This window comes from Seriola aureovittata, chromosome 9, assembly GCF_021018895.1.
Source record: "Seriola aureovittata isolate HTS-2021-v1 ecotype China chromosome 9, ASM2101889v1, whole genome shotgun sequence".
Classification (NCBI taxonomy): Eukaryota; Metazoa; Chordata; class Actinopteri; order Carangiformes; family Carangidae; genus Seriola; species Seriola aureovittata.
The window spans coordinates 20,092,402-20,111,254 of NC_079372.1; the positions used below are offsets into that span (position 1 = coordinate 20,092,402).

Below are 18,853 nucleotides of genomic sequence, written 5' to 3' on the forward strand. Positions count from 1 at the left end.
ATCCCAAAGGTGTCGGCCGGGGTTGAGGTCAGGGCGCTTCCACATCCAACTAAACTGAGAGAAACTATTTCTTTATTGTGCGTGGAGAGATACGGTCACGATGAAACCAAACTTCACCACACTGCAGTGTAAAATACCACTGTGCGCTGCAGCATTAAGATTCAACTTTCACTGCAACTAAGGGGCCATAAAAAGCAGCAGCAGTGGACAGGGATTTCTCTGTAACAGCTGAAGAGAGGTTTCCCTAAAATGTTTAGTTTGTTTTACTCAAACATAAAACAGGCTTAAAAAGACATTTACGACCTCTAGTGGTGACTGGGGAGAACTGCAACACTGACCAACCTTCCCTAAGACACTGCTGCTGTAAAAGAAGAGTATACTTGACTTCACTTATTATCAGTGTGTCATGGAGTCATTTAGTTGGAAAACAAGGTTTTTCCAGTTGTCATAGTTCCAGTTTCAAAACAGCGGCGCAGGCCAGAGAGAGAGCTGAAGAAATCAGGAATTCAAGAAGGTAATTACTGAGTCATGGGCAACAATCAACAACAACCAACTCCCACGGCCAGATCACAGTAGGTGTGTTGTTTTTTGTTTGCAGTTTTTGTGCCGACAACCATCATTTTTAATGTGGCCTACACTTTGGATTTCAACAGAAAGGACAATATAGAGTGAGACTGCCTAACACACACCTGCTCTCTTACCTGCAAATCCTTCATCCCTGCTCTAACATGACTGCCCTTACGTTTTCAACGCACAGGATTTCACTGGTTTGACCTGGAACAGAAATGCAGACGTTAAAAACACTGACACCGTTTCACACCACAGGAGCCACGGTTTGATCTCAGTTTATTGAGTTACGCTGTCCAATCACAAAGGTTTATTTGTACATTCATTACCATCATGAACAGTATAAAACCTTCTGGACATGCACGTCTTTACTGTACGTGTGAGTTTACAGTATGTTATACTTGATTAGTGCTCTATTTACAATTCCATAAAACTACTAAACATAACATAAATATAACATGCAGTATACATTTATGAACAAAATCAAAACGCCGGTTTTCACAACGCATCACGCAAAAGATGACATCCATCATTGGCCAGCAATGTTCCACATTCAAAACACTGCAGAAAAAGACTAACTCTTCTTTATATACACTTCATAGGTCACAACTCTAAGCACTTTATTTTTTTATTGATAACCCAACAAACATTTCAAGTAAATCCAACTATTGCAACTGTTCTCTCCCTGGTCCTTCAGTAATCCACTGGGGGGGGATTTCAAACACACAGCCAGTAAATCCTCTTTAAAAACCCACTGAATTATTAAAGGACTATTATATAAAACCTTTTCCACCAATTTGCAGTCTTCTCTGTGCGCACAAATAACCTCATAATGCTGCACGGAACACGGGAGGAACCAAAGTAGAAAAATGGATTTAAAAAAAATATTGAATTAGACAAAACAGCAGCAATTAAAAAAAAGAAAAAATACACGGTGAGTCTTAAGGTTTTGGGATGTGAAGTACCTTTTTCACCTGAGATTAGATTTCTTTGTAAAAGAGCAGAAGATGAGCAGAACCGAGTGGCACTTAGAGCGGCTTAAAGCACTGAGTAATGCTGATTTAGAAGAAACACAGCGTGAGAAAGACAGAGATGTTCGTACAAACATAAGTGACGTATGAGTGGGGCTGGGTATCATCTGAATGTTTTTGATACAAGGCGCCTGTTCAGTGCTCTAGTTTAATCTTCTCACTGCCTTACTTCACTGAATATGCAACATCTGGATGTGGCACCACGATGTCTGTACTCAGAGTAGCGAGGTTTGATTCCCATCCCAACATACAGCTCTTTTCTCACCTGTTCAAAAACCACAACGTGAGCGAAGGCCCCGTTCAGACCTGGTATTAACGTGTGTCTCGGTGGACAAGCGGACAACTCTACGTTCAGGTGTGAACGCACCAGGACACGTCTGAGAACCGGTCACTCGGACCACATTCGGAGTTGGTCTGAACCACATGTGGCCGCCTACTCTCCTCTGCCAGAGTCTGATTAGTCTGAAAATATATACAGACTTCTCACAGTGTTTCCAATACATTGATTTATTCGTGGTGACCAGCCACAATATCATCATTAATCTTTGTTTTTTCCCTTTTCACTTTTTTTAAGTGGTTTAAATCTTATTTCATTATAGAGCTGTGCCACGCATTAATTCCTCATCTCGCTCTTGCTATTCTGCTCTATTCTCCTCTGCCTTCATTTAATCTTGCACTTTAATGAGATATTATCTATTGTATAATGTTTTTTCTCATGCTGTTTTCTTATTCTTTTTAATTCTCTTTTTATGCTTCTTTTATTTCTCTTAAGCACTTTTCCTCTGTGTATGATAATGTGCTTTACAAATAAATGTACCTCGCTCTCTCTCTCTCTCACAAACACATAACAACACACCTGTCTGTCACTCAGACTGTTTAAAAACAACAACACATTTGGTCTTTGCAGCAGAAATGATGCATGTGTTTATCTCATTACAGAGCGGGGGAAGTGAGATCCAATCACAAGACCGGATGTGATGTGATCAGATTAGAGAGAGAGACTCATGTTAACACCAGGTCTGAACGAGGCCTACGATGATTGTTTGAGTGTTCAGCCGAATTGTAGAGTGTAAGGCAACTGCTAAACAGAAAAATAGTGTTTCATTTAGTTTAAAGACATTTCCTCCAGTTCAGTCAAGGTTGTCCAAAAAAGCAACATTGTCATTGCAGAAGAAGTTCTTTTCTTCGCCTTGCAATGAGAGCATTTCCATGCGGACACGGACACAGCAGCAGTTCTCTAATCAGTGTTTAAAAGGACAGATTGTATCACATGCGTTCCCGCCCACTGACTCTAATTTGCAGGGAAACTAAAGAGGTTTCATTTAGGATTTTGTGATTCTCAATCTTAAGTAAAGCTTTAATATTATGGGCTATTTTAAAAAGCATTGAGCTACACTTGCTCTCAGTCAAAAGGCTATTTGTCAAACATGGTCCTAAGCCGCTGAATGACGACTAGTGCAGAGGGGGGGTGTTCTGTTGCTCTGATGTTGGCCAGATCTTATTGTACATGTACGATGTCACCAACTGCTGGTGTAAACTGAAAACAAGAAGCTAAGACAAATTGTCGCTTCACACAGATGTAATCCTTACTTGATATTTACCCACAATAAAAAATACACATCTGCTGATGCAGACACAAACACCAATACTGAGACAACGTCACCCACTCAGCTGAGTTATTTTGTTCCCACTTCCTTTCTAAATTGGAAATAAAACAGAAAGTTATGATATTAACAAATTAAAACTACAATCTGTACCATTTAAAAAAAAAAAAGATTAACAGCAAAAACAATGTGCAAGTCTGCATGGAAGCCTCCGCTCGTCTCTGGAGAGGAGGAAAAGGCAAGTCTGTCGCATTTCCTGAAAGGGTTTCTTTTCTTTTTTTTTTAATCTGAGTGACAGCATTTAAATAGTAAAGCAAGATCTTAGATAATCGACACAGGCATGAGCATGTCATGTAACAGTGCAAGTGTTAAATATCCAGGCATTCCTCATTCTCTCGGGCTAATGTACACTGTGGATGTGAGCGTCATTCAGTGAAGAAATGTGTGGCCTTAAACAAACCAAAACTCCCAAAACTGAATAACACACACATACACAACTGTCAATGATTACTCATGGATGCTGTACAGTGCTGTACATTCGCTAATCTACAATTATACCACAGTTAGGGTACAGTATCACATCATGTAACTGGTATTAAGCCAGGAGTGACTTTTATTGTCACACAGCTGTGTAAGTTGTGCAAGAGAGAGAGCGTTACTGATATATACACACACACACATATATATATATATATATATATATACATACATATACATATATACATATACATGTATAATTTGTGAGTGTGTGTGCGCAAGGCAAGGAGTGTGAACTTTTCCACATTGCAGACAAGCAGCAACTGCCCCCTTCATTTATGGCTTTCTCGACATTTATCATATCAACATCCAGATCGATCATTAATAATTCTCTCATCTCAGCTTCCACACTCTACTAGATATGTAGTTTTTCACTAACTCAAAGTCTTATCAGTACGTAACAGTTCATTTTAAAATGGATTATCCACTGGGGAAAACAGTTTACTTGTGTAGACAAAGTTCTCAGAGTAAAAATGACTCTCTTCTGAATGTTTAAGTGCAGGATGTTTCCCATGACACGACCACTGTGCCTTTTACATCTATCCATCATCATTTCCTACAGTGCTTTTTTCCCCATTGAGAGAGAACTTTATATCACATCATGTAACATTAAACTTTTCCTTGATTCAGCATATTTTTCTACATTGTCGTTCTGTCTGAAGAACCTCTACTACAGGAATAACGGTCATGTAAATAGAACACACTGCCTCTCTACTGGAGGTCCATTTCATTTCAAGTGAGAACGTCTCACTGCTGCATCTTTGCGATGTGATGCGCCACATGCTTTGTTGCTCCTGCAGGACGTTTCTCTGATAGAAACATTTAGAAGCCCGTCACAAACTAACGCCACAGCTGATTGGTTTATCTAAGTCTTTCAGCTCAGAGCTGTGAATGGTTTGACTCACTCTCTATCCTGGAACTACATCAGACTGTCTGATCAGTCTGTCAGTGGTTACCCACAGGTTAGTGTATGTGTGCCTATGTGTGCGTGTGTGTGTCTGTGTGTGTGTGTGTGTGTGTGTGTCCGTCAGCACCAGGGTTCACGCTGGGCTCTGCCTCGGGCCAGACTGTCTGCCCTCTGCCAGGCGCTCTTCATCAGGCTGAGGGCCTCGCTACAGCGCTTCTGCACCGATGGATCAGACACGACTCTGTGGGGAAGGTCGACCTGTGCACAGTGAGGACAGAAGACACTTCTCAAACACTGGCTTGAGTCAAACCAGATCTGTGATCATCTTTAACTCAGTATGCAGCAAAATGTATTTGTCTTTTTTATTTGTAGGAATGTTTTATGTTTTATGTTACCTGCCTAAATTAGCATTTCTGCTACAATTGTAATATCACTGTACTGTCCCTTTAACCTATGATAATGAAAGACTGCAGTATCTTCTGACCTGGAAAACAGCTTTCCATGTTCTGTCTAACGCCTCCAGCAGTCTATCTCTCTCTTCACAGCCGCTGAAGTACAAAATCCATGGAGGGAGGAACTGAGACCGATCTGCTGCAAACTCCTGGACACAAGACAGAGGGAGAAAGTGGGGAGGCTCTTAAACATAAGAGAATTATGTTCCTCGTAGCACAGGGTGAGTCTATAATGTATCATGCTGGGTTAAATATTATTTTGTTACAAACTCAAAACAGAAATACAGAAGGTATTTAATGACAAAACACCTCATCAATACACCTTGTCTCATCTAAACCTTAGACCTATCAGAGACACCTGACCTGTAAAGCTGAACACCACTGACACAAGTTTACAGTTTGTTTAGTATAAACTGCAGTGAGATGTATAATGTGTGCAGGCAATGGGAGCTGGAACTACTTTATTTGCATTAGCTTACTGAGGTGCTGTTTCCTCTAAAAGGGTTTGGTTGAATTAATTCAGTTTTTAACTTAATGTTCATTTGCTTACAAAATAATCCTGAATGAATCCTGAATGTGTCATGTACATCACACATGAATGAGTACGTTTGACTCACGATGACGCAGTACTCCTTGTCGGCCTCCGTGCTGACGGTGGTGACGTCAGAGATGTCGACGCTGCCGAGCGAACGGAAGAAGCTCGTCTGACAGTCCTGATGGCAGGTCAGCAGCTTCCTGTCTGTGACCACCAGGCAGCATGGGATACATGGGGTGGGGGCCACACCCTGAGGGATGACCTGGAGATGATATGGTTGTAGTTTAATTATACCTCGAGCATGGACGGTGCATGTGACAAACTGATGGAAGGTATTTAGTTTGACAGTATTTACATACAGAACAAAGTTAAATGGTTTTATTTTGAAGGGTTTATATAAACTCTGTAAACCCTGTGTGCACCACTGAAAACATCCATCACTGTCTTCCAGTGTCTCTAAAGACACCAGCTGCGTTTCCATCAACATATTTTTATATTTAAGTATCGCAGAAGAAAAAATAAATTGCTCAAAAAAAGTTTTTACACTTGCTTTGCCTGTTTGTGAAAAGAGTTAATGAGCTTTATGGGAGATGGAAACACTTTTTCTGAATAAGTTCTGACGTGGCAAACATTCAACTCACATGAGTGATCAGCTGTTTCTGCTTCTAGAGAAGATGAAGAAGAAGAAGAAGAAGATGAAAAAAGAATTAAAAAATTCCTCAAGCCCCCTCTGCATTTTCTCTCATAGATGGCCAAGACAACTGGTTGTGTTCCTTCTTCTTCTTCGAGGTTGTCATAACAACTTGTTTTGTTTCCAGTTCGCGACCTCTACTTCTTCTACTCTGTTTATTACAGCCATGTGTAACGTAGCCTTTACCGCCACCTTTAGATGACGCTATGCAGCCTAGTTTGTTCGCTCCAAACCAGTTCATGAAAACGCACCTAATTAATACTTTCTTTTTTTTTTTTCACATTTCAAAACATTGCTTCTAAGTCACTTGACAATTATACGTTACCATGACTACGGAGATAAATACAATACTTGAAATATGAAAATACATGGTGTGTGCAGTGTGCGACTATCCCCCCTCACCCCTTTGGAGACGGACTGGCAGAGCAGCTGCATCCAGTCGGCCATGTCCTGCTCGTTGTTGGCGCTGAGCTCCAGTGGGGGGCGCTCTGTCAGGATGACTTGGAAGGCGTGGGGACGCTCTGTGCTGTTGGAGCGACGGCAGCCTCCGCAGTGCTCCCCTCTGCACAAAGAGCATGAAAATACAGCAGTGAGCACGGCGTAGTTTACAGTAACCATCTCCGGTATCGTGTTTCAGACACTTGGATCTCACCCCATAGTGACAGACAGCAGCGGGATCACGTCAGTTCTCTCTGCATACATGTAAAGAATCCCATTGCTGCAAGAAGAGAGGAAGGCTGTTTGTATTCATCTAATCAGAAGCTCATTACATTATAGTATAAATATATAGCATTTTTAATATAATTATAATGCATTATAAGCGTGAAAGAACACATCGATATCTAATGTAGATGAGCCTACAGATAACTAACACTAACAGACCAGACTGCAGCCTCGTGCCTGTGTTTTATGATCGGTGGCTACCTCTGGGCAGCTTTTCTCTACACACAAAACAGAGCTCGAGCTTTGAGTGTGTCTTACAGTGGCAGATGGTGAAAGGAGTGAAAAGCCAAAGGAAATATCACTTCCAATATGTTTGGCATCTTTCAGGGTGAAGCTGGGACGTAAAAACTGACAATTATGGTAAATGTGTTCTACACTTTTTTGGCAGGAAACACACACAAACACACACACATACACACACACACACACACACAGTTTGTTGAAATGCCATAATATTACAATGGGATGTGACATGAATGCTTATGTTTTTGTGAGAGAAAGTGACACTGGAAACACTTTATAATGTCACGTGTTTGAAGGTCGTATCGAATCCAACCAACGTGTCTTTAAACGAACATAAATACCAGTAGAAAAGGAGACCGACGGGTTTGACCTGTCTGTACCTGAGGACAAGGTAGCAGCTTTTCCACAGCTCTTTGCCCAGGTAGGTGGTTCCAGACCGGTACTGCAGGATCCCTTCCTTGGTGCTGAAAGGTGCTCCAGAGCTTGGTGGGCCACCTTGTGGAGACAGAGTCATGTCCATAGGATCCTCCCAGTGGACCAGTGAGTAGAGTTGGATGGACACTTCTGATACCTGGAAAAACAGGGAGGCATTAGGTCATCAGTCTTTGAATATGAGAGTGATAAATCAGGGAGGACCAAACAATGTTTTGCATGACTTACTTTAAACCGTGTGACATTTTCATTACTGATGACTTCCAAAGAATAAAGCAGTATTTTAGATTTCTGAATTCTGTTATTTTCTACTTTCTGGACAGCCAGTTTTAAAATTAATTTAGGATATGAAAACTGAGTTAGGTATTTATCAGAGTGAACATAATGTTTGCAGATGGTGACACAGTCCAAAGAAAATCTGCACGGTGTTACTCTGCATTTTTCAAGTAATTTATCTTGTCATTTTTACAAGCTGTGGATCATAAATCCATCTAAAAAAATATATGTGCAGCTGTCAGTTATAGTCTGACAGACAGCAAGCTGTAACTGAAAATCGTCTTGTGTAAGATTTTCCTAACAGCTGTTTCTTTTACTGTTTCTAGTTTCTAGTGCAGTGGGAGAAGTCTGACCTGTGGTGCAGAGCGACTATAAGTTCAACATTTCTTTACCTCACAGTGAGACTCCTGGGAGACAAACTTATTGAGAGCCAGTTTTTCCATGGTGGCATCGGTCAGAACCGAGGGGTAAGGAGGCTCACGGCAACCCTTCACCATGGCTGACTTCAGCACAGACAGGAACCAGCTGTATCAAAGAAGAAGGGTGATCTGGATGAGGTCAGAGGACGCCATTTGTGATGTGTCCTGTATTGCTCAATAAAGTCAATAGTCTCGTTCTAATATTATGCAAAAATACAACTTTAACAAAGTATTGGTTGTAATAGACTAGATTCATGGTTGAATCTATGAAGTTCACATTCTAATGCATTGAATAATCAGAGTCAGAGTATTACATAGGTATAACTGTACACTAACAAAGTCAGTGAGGCATCAGCTGTGTCCAATAGGAACTTTCTTCGTCTGTTGGTGCAAACCACCGTCACTGTCTGTTGGTCAAGGCCCACCTACAGGAAAACAACATTACAACTAATTTATTAGACACAAAACTAACTCCATCGCTGCTCCATCACCCCAGCTGTAAAAGTCTGCATGGTTCATGAATATTATGCAATTAACTCTCGCCGTTACTAAGTCATACATGTTTGTAACATTAAGGAACTTTGAAATAAGAGGACAATATGAAAATGAAGGCGAATGTTTACATATATAAAACAAACAACAGTCAAGTGCATTGACAAATGAGAGATAATAGTAAACTCTTGTTGTGCAGGACACTTACTGAAAGATAGTCCAGCTCATTATAAGAAACAGCATCTTCAACTGTGTAGGGTTTCTCTGCTGCGCCTGTGAAGAAAATCAAACGTCGATAAAGTTCCTTTCTTACCTTCAGAATAATCTTATCTCTCTGGTTTGCCGGTACAAGTGGACACTGTTTATGTAAAGATAAAAAACCATTGTAATGTCCAACTTACGATTTGAACCGTTCCACCCCACATTATAAAACAAAGCCAATGCATGCTGGGTCTTCAGCCACTCACCCTTCCTTAGCAGGTAAATGTAACAGTCAGTCAGGAGCAGGTAGAGGGGCTGCAGGTCCCCCTCCATGTGGCCTGTGCTCATCCTCACCATCTGAAAACACAAAGATAAAATGTTCTGGGTCCTGGTGACTGGTACAAGCCTGTAGCATGTTACCATAAATATAGCAGACGGACTGTAGACATACATAGATACTGATCCATGACTTGACGTTGGATTTTATGAATAATGAACAAACCAGAGCCATTTTTACACTAAATACATCCGCGTTTCTTGTTTACACACAGAATGGTGCAATGTGTGAAATTGTGTGATTTTTTTTTTTTTCTTCTTAACTGACACCAGACAGTTAAATTACTACAGCTTGAGTAAACGCGGTGAGAAAGCAACTGGCAATCTGAGCCTTGCAACACTTCCACTGAGCAACAAACCACGTCTTTAATATCAGAACCAGCATGAGTGAAACAACACACAAACTGGTGTGAAGATGTGAGAAAGAGGACGACTTGTCAAATCAATCAAGTTCCTTTACATGACACCAACATACTGCTGTGAAGCCATTAAAAGAAATGTGGAATGTCACTACTTTCAAAATGAATAAAATAAAAATAACTCTCTCTCGTCTTCACCTTGAAGAGCTGCTCCTCATTCTCTCTGAATACATGGATCATAAGAAGCAGCAAGTGGTTGTTGTCCACCCTGAAATATCAAAAGTGGAGAACATTAGATATTGGACAACATTACAACAGCAAACAGCTGATTGTGAAGAAGCTTCTTACTTAAACTCTGCAGGGTGAGAACTTTCTGAGGGACTGAGCTTCTGCTCTTGTTGTTGTTGTTGTGCTTCCTCAGTAAACGTGTTCTGGTCTGTTTCCACTCCTTCTACGCCTTCCTCCTCCTGCCTCACGTCGGGCTCCGGTCCTGCTTTCTTTTTTGCCTCTCCTTCATTTTCAAGGCCACCTGAAAGAGTCTGCGGCTGGCTAAGCTCTGTAGAGTCATTGCAGCCACCACCTGTGGGAGCAGAGTCTGGACCGTTGGGGGTAAAGCAGCATAATTCTGTAGGCGCAGGAGAGGCCTGCAGGAACCTGGGGCTTGTGGCCAGAGTGGAGTGAGACGTCTTTCCTCGGGCCGGGTCAGGTGGTTCACCGCCTGAGTCCTCACGAAAGGGCTGCTGAGCGGGGGGCTCGGGGCCCTGGTCACAGCCTTCACTAGTTTTCCCCTCCTCCGGGCGCTCCCAGGGCTCCTCCCTATCCAGAGCCCCGTTGAGTCGGTCCATGACGTCCCGGAGGGGTTGGCCCACACTGTCCATGGAGGTGTCCGTCATCTCTGGGAGGCGTAGGAGGTCGACTACCTCATCCTCGTCTCCTTCCTCCACAGCCTCTGATCCCACCCTGCCTCTCCTCAACTCTCCTTCGCCGCCCACATGGATTACAGTGCAGTTTAATGAATCCACATCCTCGGAGGCCAGGAGGCTGCCTTCCATGTCCATGTGATCAGAGGAGATCGAGTTATGGATGCTGCTGCTGGAATCTGTGGAGCCCTTCCCTCGTCGCTTCTTGGCTGGTTTCCTTCTTCTGGCCATCCTGGAACGACACAGTGGTTATCTGCGTTTCCTCGTCTCTAATCACAGTTTGATTAACGCTGCAGATACAACGTGACCTTCCTACTTTACCTGATGACCTCCAGCTCGTTGTTGGTGCTCTCCGTGTCATCTCCAGCGGCGGTGGCGTTGTGGCGGCTGGCCACGTGAACTGGCGTGACGTCGGCCGAGGTGTTGGTGGTGTTGGTGTCAGAGTCCTCGTTGAAGGGGTTGTGTCTGGATGTGGGGCTGTGCAGAGGAGGATGAGCTGCTGCCTTCGCCTTGACAGTGCCGGTAGAAAGGACCATCATGTCACTAATGACTGTTTGGGGATCAGAGCCACTGGATCGTGGGCAGCTCGCCTGGTCGGTCAGGTCACCCTCTATCATGAGAAGTCACAAGAATAATAATGCAGAAGCAGCAGTTACCCACATTTACTTCTGTGTATTCAAAGAAATGCACTGAAGTTTTAGCACCGTCTCGCTGAGCTGAGCGACAGATGGAAACATCAAAGTTTTGTTTGAAAAAGTAATTTAGGGAAGAGTTGTTTCTACTCATATACATTTACGTTCGTACATCTATTTCAATCAGTATCAGAGAGTCGACCAGCGAGACACTTTCACTAAAACTTAGTGTATTTCTTCATCAGCATTGCAAACAAATAAATGTTAGCGGCTGCAGTGTTCTTCAGGGTCAGAGAGGCACAAAATGCAGCGTTTATGGCATCGAGTAAATACACAGGCAGCAGCTTTTCTTTGCAGTGGCACAGGCCTAGGTCACGGGTCATGCACAACAAATACTTGAATTAGAGAACTTCCAGAAATCTGTATTTTTTTGTTTTCATTCATCATGACTGGACTGACTGAAGTACAGCACAGACAGAGTCCCCAGAGACCTTTCTTTTATGTTGTTTCTACAAACTACTTTTATCAGCAGTCATGTTTTCATCAGAACTACAAAAAATGTAACAGCTTACAGCAAACCAATGCGGTTGTATTGCACAGCAGTTACAGCTGAGGTGAACCTAGGCCAGTGCCACACATCGCACATGAAGAGAAGACATTACGAGAACAACAGCAGACAGACAGACAGATACACAGTGTACTGAGACAGACTGGACGAGGTGAGTACCGGTTACGTCAGGCATTTATCTTGCTGTGGTAAATAACAAGGCCAAGTGAGCGCCAGGATCATTCCCCAGATGAGAAACACATGCAGAACATGACAGAAAACAGTTCCATGAACACACCCAACACTCCCCAGATAAACCATACTTACCAGTCAACTCACTGTGCAAGATGACGCGTTTTATTTTATTAATTATCTTTAATAAAACTTTTCTAAAAATGTATGTGCACTGTCACTTTTTACTGCAGCTACAGGTGCAGCAAACATCTCATCTCACTGCGCTGCAGAACAGAGAGGTTCAGGAGATCCTTCATTCCCACTGCCATCAGGCTATACAACACCTCAGCCAAAGGAAGTGGACTAATCTAATTATTATTGGTTTTTTTTATTATCATCAACAATGAGCTAATGGACACATGAATTTCCCGTAGGGGATAAATAAAGTATCTATCCATCTAATGAGTGGAAAAGAAGCTTTTCAGTTACATCAACATTCGTGTTTCATGTTTCCTGTAATGGTCGAAGGGGTTTGTTTGTACAATAATAAATTAAGCTACAGGTTTCCTATTTAATCATAAAATCCAGTTACGCAGTAATCATAGTCATGTGTCACCCAATGTTGGATTCAAACACACATGCCAAAATCGAGGCAGGTGTAACCATGTCCCTTTCATCATGCTAGTTTTCATGTCTTCAGATCAGCAGTATGTTTTTACCAGCTAGCTGCATTTTACAATTAACATGTCTAATTACTGCTTAGAGTACCCAGCGAGAATTTTTAAGCGTAAGCTGTGGGATGGCCATGCCAGAGAGGAGGGAGGGAAGGAAGGAAGGAAGGAGGGAGGGAGGGGGGGGGGGGGGTTGACCAATGTCCCACCTTCCCAGTCTGCACTTGGCAATGACTGCAACACGGGGAAGATGTCACCGAAATCATAATCTAAAAAAAGGAGGGATAACATTCAACATTAGAGAGATGGAGAGGAGAGAGGAGAGAGGAGAGACTGAGACAATGGCACAAAAACAGAAAAAAAATAACACGACATGTGGTTTTTCAAAATAACTGAATTGATGGAGAAAAATAGACAAGGGGGAACTAAAACAAGGGAACTGACTATGGGGAAAGCATTCACTGGGTGCTGCAATCACCCCCAGTGAGAACACTCTGTAACGGCCGGCCTCTGAACACCACGTGATCCGTTTGATAAAAATGCACTTTGGTGCTTGAGAGTCACAAGAGTCAATAAGGATCAATCCCACTTCTGCTTCCACATGCCATTAGCGTGACATCACCGTAGGACTTCCTGCCAAAGCATGAGTGTGTGCTCCGCACTCCAGCAGGGTCAGACCTCATCATAAACCCAAAAATAAAGTCTGCCGTTCATTTCATAGTCATTCAGCAGTAATATTAATATAATGATAAGTGTCCAGATTAGAGCCATTTTAACAGCACATAGAACTAAACAAGATATTTGATGGGGGTCATTTAAAAAGGTGCTAAAATAGTGTAAATGCTGATTAAGTGAAGCAGGGGAGCAAATAGGGAGGGAGTGAACCTACCTTCACTGGAGGGGGCTATGGCACTGTCATCCCACTCCAGGTTGGTGGAGGTGAGGGAGGTAAAGGAGTGCAGGGACAAGCTGTCTGAACTGGGCAGCATTTCCTCAAAGTCCAGCAGGTTCTGGGGTTTGTAGTAATCTGGCATGTAGGGGGCAACATCCAGGTATGGCACATCCTGACCCAGCGGGACCCGACAAGAATGTTACCGACATGGCGCTAAACATTTAACCTTTGTATTGATATTGTAATGAAAGAAATGCTAACCAGCTCGAGATTGAAGCGAATGAACTCCAGGCCAGACACCAGCGTGAGGAAGAGCGTGAGGTGGTCATGGCTGCAGACCAGAGCGTTCCTAGAGGAGAAGGAAATCGAACATTTACTTACCACTAGGAAAGGGTATTGTTAAGACTTTAACGGTACTGCTACTTTTATCGATACTGCTTATCCTGTTTAAAAAATGCTGATGGTAAATGTGACACTACATCAATTTGTTCTCCAGCATAAAAATAAAATAAAGCAATCCCTGGAACCTAACTTCCACTTGATCCAGTGTTTCCTCTACATTCATTTAGCAGTGGCGGCCCGCCACTGCTAAATCATAGCCACCACACCTTCAAATTTCTTTTATTTTTTTATTTTTATTGTCGCAAATGCACCACCGCAACATCTCTCCACCTTCACAGCACAGCCTGTGTGATGATGAGCGCAACAGCGGGGGGAGGGGAGGGAGGGAGTGGGGTGGTTGGGGGATCCTATTGGAGTTAATTACTCGCGAGAGCGCGGCCTTGAAAGTGACATCACGTCAGGCACCAGGTGAGAGTCAGAGAAGTGTAGTCGTGAGGAATAAGGCAGCGAATTACCGGAGAAAAGGTAGACTTATTAGCCAACTCAGTGACGCTAACTTGGGTAAACTAATTGATAGCATTAAGCTAATATCTACACGTCATTATGTATTAACTGCTGACTGCATTTTAAGATGAGCTTGTTCAGATACTTCTCTAAGAAGAGAAAGACAACAGATGAAGAAGACGCTAGTCAGGTAGCATCATAAGCCTTTTACTGACTCGTAAATGATGATGGTTAGGTAAAAAATAGTATTTTAATGTTCACACTTGTAATCAGATGTGATGTGAGTGTAAATTATATAACGCTGTTAGCGTTACTCACACTTTTAATGTAATCTTATTCGACAAGTAACATTAGACAGGGAGGAGTTGTTAAACAAAGTGGAGGAGAGCAGAGCACAGCAGCGGAGAGATGAGCCTGGGTGCAAACTTTGCCACTGACTCTACCCCCCCCCCCCCCACGCACACACACAAACTTTGCCACTGACTCTACCCCCCCCCCCCCCACACACACACACACACAAACTTTGCCACTGACTCTACCCCCCCCCACACACACACACACACACACACTTTGCCACTGACTCTTACCCCCCCCCCCCGGATAGCATGCCTCCACTGCTGAAAAAAATCCTAGAGGAAACACTGCTTGATCACTTTGAAAGTCTGAGGTTCGACCTTTCTTTCCAGGTAATCAAGATCAGGATAAACAGACGACTTACTTGAAATAATACTTCTGCAGTAATCCTTGGTTCTCCTGGAAGAGGCGCAGGTAGCTCTCTAAAGAGCTCTCACTCAGTGCCAGGTATAACCACGCACGACCTGCACAGAACAGAGAGGACTTCTTTTCTATAGGTATACTGTGCACGTGAGTGTGTTCGACTGAATGAGAGAGATGTCTCACTTCGACCGAGGTTGGTTGCTATGTGCTGAAGCTCATCTATCTGGCGGACAGCCTCTCTCCTGGTGAAGTGGAGGACGAGGACCCAGTAGCCTGAGGAGATGTCCTGCAGCCTGCAGTGTTGAAAACAATGAAAAGAGCAGTGGAGCGAATGCACTGGAACTAAATTCATCCACACCTTGATCAATTATTTGTAGCTTGAGTCTAAACACTGTAAAAATCCCCCAAAAAGCATGTGTTGTGAGAATTAACATGGAGGAACATGAGGCTTGTGTATATGCTGAAAATGGAAGAATAACAGTTACAAAAGGGACTTTCAGCATGACAAAAAAAAAAAACACACAACAGATCAGATTACTACTTGGACTCTGCACCTTTCCCTCTCCAGTGTGCACTCTACTCTCAGTAAGCCTCTTACCCATACAGCAGAGCATGGTCAAGGTGTTCACACAGGCGCTGCAGGACCCGGTCGTGGTTTCTGATGGCTGGAGTCTCATCTTCACAGGCCGCAAAGTAACTCTGCAACTGCAGAAAGACATGATTTCTCTCCTGTTTGTTTCACCGGGGGAAGGACACTTTTACACCAACTCTAGTTACAAAGTTGCTACGACATCTCTTAAGTTGCAACGACAGATACAATTTTCAAATGATACTCATTATGGTATTTATTATAGACTGTGAGGTTGGACTCATTATGACTGGTTGCAGAGGAATATATTTATTATCATTTTTATTATTGCATTAACATGAAACTAGCTCCAACATAAAACATAGGTTGCAATTTACTGTTGTGTGCACCATTACCTCTATTATGCTCTTATTCGCAGATGCTCAGCCAATATGGCATGGTAAATTGCTCTCAGAGGAAGTTGGTGAAAGAGCTTTTAAAAGCATGCAAATGTGGATATTATGAAATCACTTTAATGCAAACAAGCCAGTAATGGGAGTTCTCTATTACCCGTAATGAATTAATAACATGATTATTGAGTCATCTCATTGTTTTGTAATCCAGCACACAGGATATGAAACAGAACATATACGATAAATAAACAACCACACAGCGCACAGTACAGCAGGACAATGATCCTACAGTAAAACATAAAGTCAAAGTAACAAAGGAATTTAGGGCCGAGCAGTGGAATGCTACTGACCTAATCCAAATGAGTGTGTTTGACTGCTGTGATTCCAGAGCTTGTGCACCTTGTATTTCAGTTTTACAAGAAACCAATGAAACATGCAGTAAGTGAAGTTTGCTGCAGCACAGGTCTGAGAGAGCATCACCAGAAAATGATGATGATGTCTGTGGGTTGGAGACTTAAACCAAGTATTTTCAAGTATTTTTGGTCCCATCAATTTGGAAGACTACATATTAAAGGGGCTACAATTCCTATGTTGTTGATCTGAAGGCGATATGATTAATAATCAAAAGGTGACACTTTTATCCTTCTAGAGTCATTGTTTTATTTCAAACCCAGTGTGCTGGCATACAGAGCAAAAGCAACACAAAACGTGCTGCAGTCTCAACATTTTCTCTTCTGAATGCACTACACTAGTAGGTATCTTATTGGAAGACTAAATTTCTACTGACTGCTCTACTAAAAAGGTATCATTTGCAGATGATGCTAAATGCGTGCCATTGTGGTCCCCTCTACTTCACTGACCTGCAGAGCGTTCTTCAACTTTAACCTAATATAGAGTGCTGAAGCGTGAGCAGCCCAAGTGTAGGTCAGAGCTTTGACCCAAACAGAGAGAATTTGTGTCCTGTGACCATCTCCACATGACTAAGCAATGTTTGTCTGAGATAAACACTGTACACTGTCTAGGAAGCTTGAGGCGTAACACTTCATAAACACTTGCTGTCATTACAATCAAAAAAATAAAATGGTTAATTGACCTAAAAAACAAACTTAGATAAAACTTGCAGATTATGGATGTAGGACACACACTCTGGGCTTGCTGCATTAAACACACTAAGATGGTGCTTTCTAATGCAATCATCTGATTATGGGTCTGGTAGAGTTGTAATGGGAAATAACTGAGAAAAATTATATGAGAAAGGCCACGCAAAATAAAAACCCCATTGCACATAGTTGTGGAGAGTGAATGTATAAACATGCATGTAGGAGGAGGAAGATGCAATGCTGTCTGTCAGGTTGTGATAGAGGTGGTTTCACAACGCCATACATTATTTGCACATAAAGATCTAAAATATTTCACAGGTTGAATGGAAATTTGGAGCAAAGATCTACCGCTAACCCTGATGTTGCAATAATATGTGTCCGTTTTATGGCTGTAGGTGTGTTAACAACACATTCCGCAGTGAGCAAACACAGGGGCTTGGTGTTACTACTGTTCACCATGGTGAAAAAGACAAAGTAGAACATGACAACAGATATCTGGAGCTTTGAAAATTAAAGTGAATTGAGATATTATAGGGAATAATCAATACTTTGATTGTATCAGAAAGGGCAAGGCCCTTCCTTGACAGTGAGCTGGTTATGCCCCCCCTCCCGACTTGAAAGTTGCCCTTTTTGGCAGACAAAAGATTGACCTAATGTTAGCTACAGTAACTTAATCACGTGAAAATGGTTAAATCCTGTGACAATATAAAAGTGTGCTGACCAATGGGGCAGCGCTTACCTTCTTGACAGACAGGGAGATGTTTTCCAATATACGATCCTTTACTTTCAGTTGATCCATCACTGGTCTGTTGGCAGCTTACAGCAGGTTGTCAGCTGACTCCCGAAGCAGAGCTCTTGTTTTGCTAATGCTAACGCCGCCCGCCTTAGCTAGCTAACATGATCTTGTCCTCCAGTGCAGCTGGCTCCCAAACTAACGACAGGGCTAAAGCTGTCAACTGTACACACTGATCTTTTCTAACAGCGCTGTTAGTGTTAGCTCACAACTTTCATGTTAACGCCTTGCAAGCAGCGTGATATGTCGACCGCTGTCAACGGCTCCGGTTAGCCAAGTAATGTTTGCCTAGCTTCGCGTTAGCTGTAGCCACTTGACTTTTTTTCTTAAACGTTACTCAAGCCGGGGGTGGCTAGCAACTTTTAGAATCCAAACATGGGTAAATTTTAGCGGCAGTTTTATATTCCATACTCTCCGTTTGAGTCCTCTGGTTAGCTGTCTTGAATTACTTTAAGTTAGCTTTTCGCGAATTTGCCTAAATAGCGAATTACATCAAACTTTTTGTGCTACTAACCTAAATGCTCTAGACTGAACCCCTTCAGTCAATGGGTTACGTCATCACTAGCCGTTGTACGCCTCATTAACGTGTAGGAGGACACAGATATTAACCGTCATGTTCCTTTAAGATTCTGCATCACAAACAAAAGTTGAGAAATACATCTGAAAATATCATATAAAAATTAATCCAACAATGATTTACGAAAATTGATAACAAATGTACTTTTTGTAAGACTGAACATGAAAGCATAATTCATTTGTTCTACGGTTGCTCATA

General features: G+C 42.4%; 1 protein-coding gene across 4 annotated transcripts; it reads right to left on the bottom strand.

Annotated features, from left to right (window-relative positions):
• Positions 1-829: 829 nt before the first annotated feature.
• plekhm2 (pleckstrin homology domain containing, family M (with RUN domain) member 2) lies at positions 830-18,605 on the bottom strand. Of its 4 annotated transcripts, XM_056384421.1 has the most exons (21): positions 18,025-18,605; positions 15,803-15,909; positions 15,388-15,497; positions 15,206-15,305; positions 13,903-13,990; positions 13,639-13,813; positions 12,959-13,018; positions 11,047-11,335; positions 10,154-10,957; positions 10,004-10,073; positions 9,377-9,467; positions 9,118-9,182; positions 8,754-8,842; positions 8,391-8,523; positions 7,671-7,861; positions 6,977-7,042; positions 6,727-6,886; positions 6,275-6,298; positions 5,716-5,895; positions 5,131-5,247; positions 830-4,904 (listed from the first exon to the last, which is right to left on the bottom strand). In XM_056384421.1, exons 1-21 carry the CDS (start codon positions 18,082-18,084, stop codon positions 4,767-4,769), a joined length of 3,117 nt encoding a protein of 1,038 aa, XP_056240396.1. In that variant the 5' UTR covers positions 18,085-18,605; the 3' UTR covers positions 830-4,766. The 4 variants fall into 4 exon arrangements, with proteins under 4 accessions (XP_056240396.1, XP_056240398.1, XP_056240397.1 ...); XM_056384423.1 differs by lacking the exon at positions 12,959-13,018 and having other exon boundaries at positions 18,025-18,604; XM_056384422.1 differs by lacking the exon at positions 6,275-6,298 and having other exon boundaries at positions 18,025-18,604.
• Between the last annotated feature and the right edge of the window lie 248 nt (positions 18,606-18,853).

Excerpts from the sequence above, each read along its gene's own strand:
- plekhm2 (XM_056384421.1), bottom strand. The coding sequence starts at position 18,084 with ATGGATCAACTGAAAGTAAAGGATCGTATATTGGAAAACATCTCCCTG. Across the intron at positions 13,814-13,902 it reads TTCGCTTCAATCTCGAGCTG|GATGTGCCATACCTGGATGT; the intron begins GTTAGCATTTCT and ends CCGCTGGGTCAG. Across the intron at positions 13,019-13,638 it reads CATAGCCCCCTCCAGTGAAG|ATTATGATTTCGGTGACATC; the intron begins GTAGGTTCACTC and ends TCCTTTTTTTAG.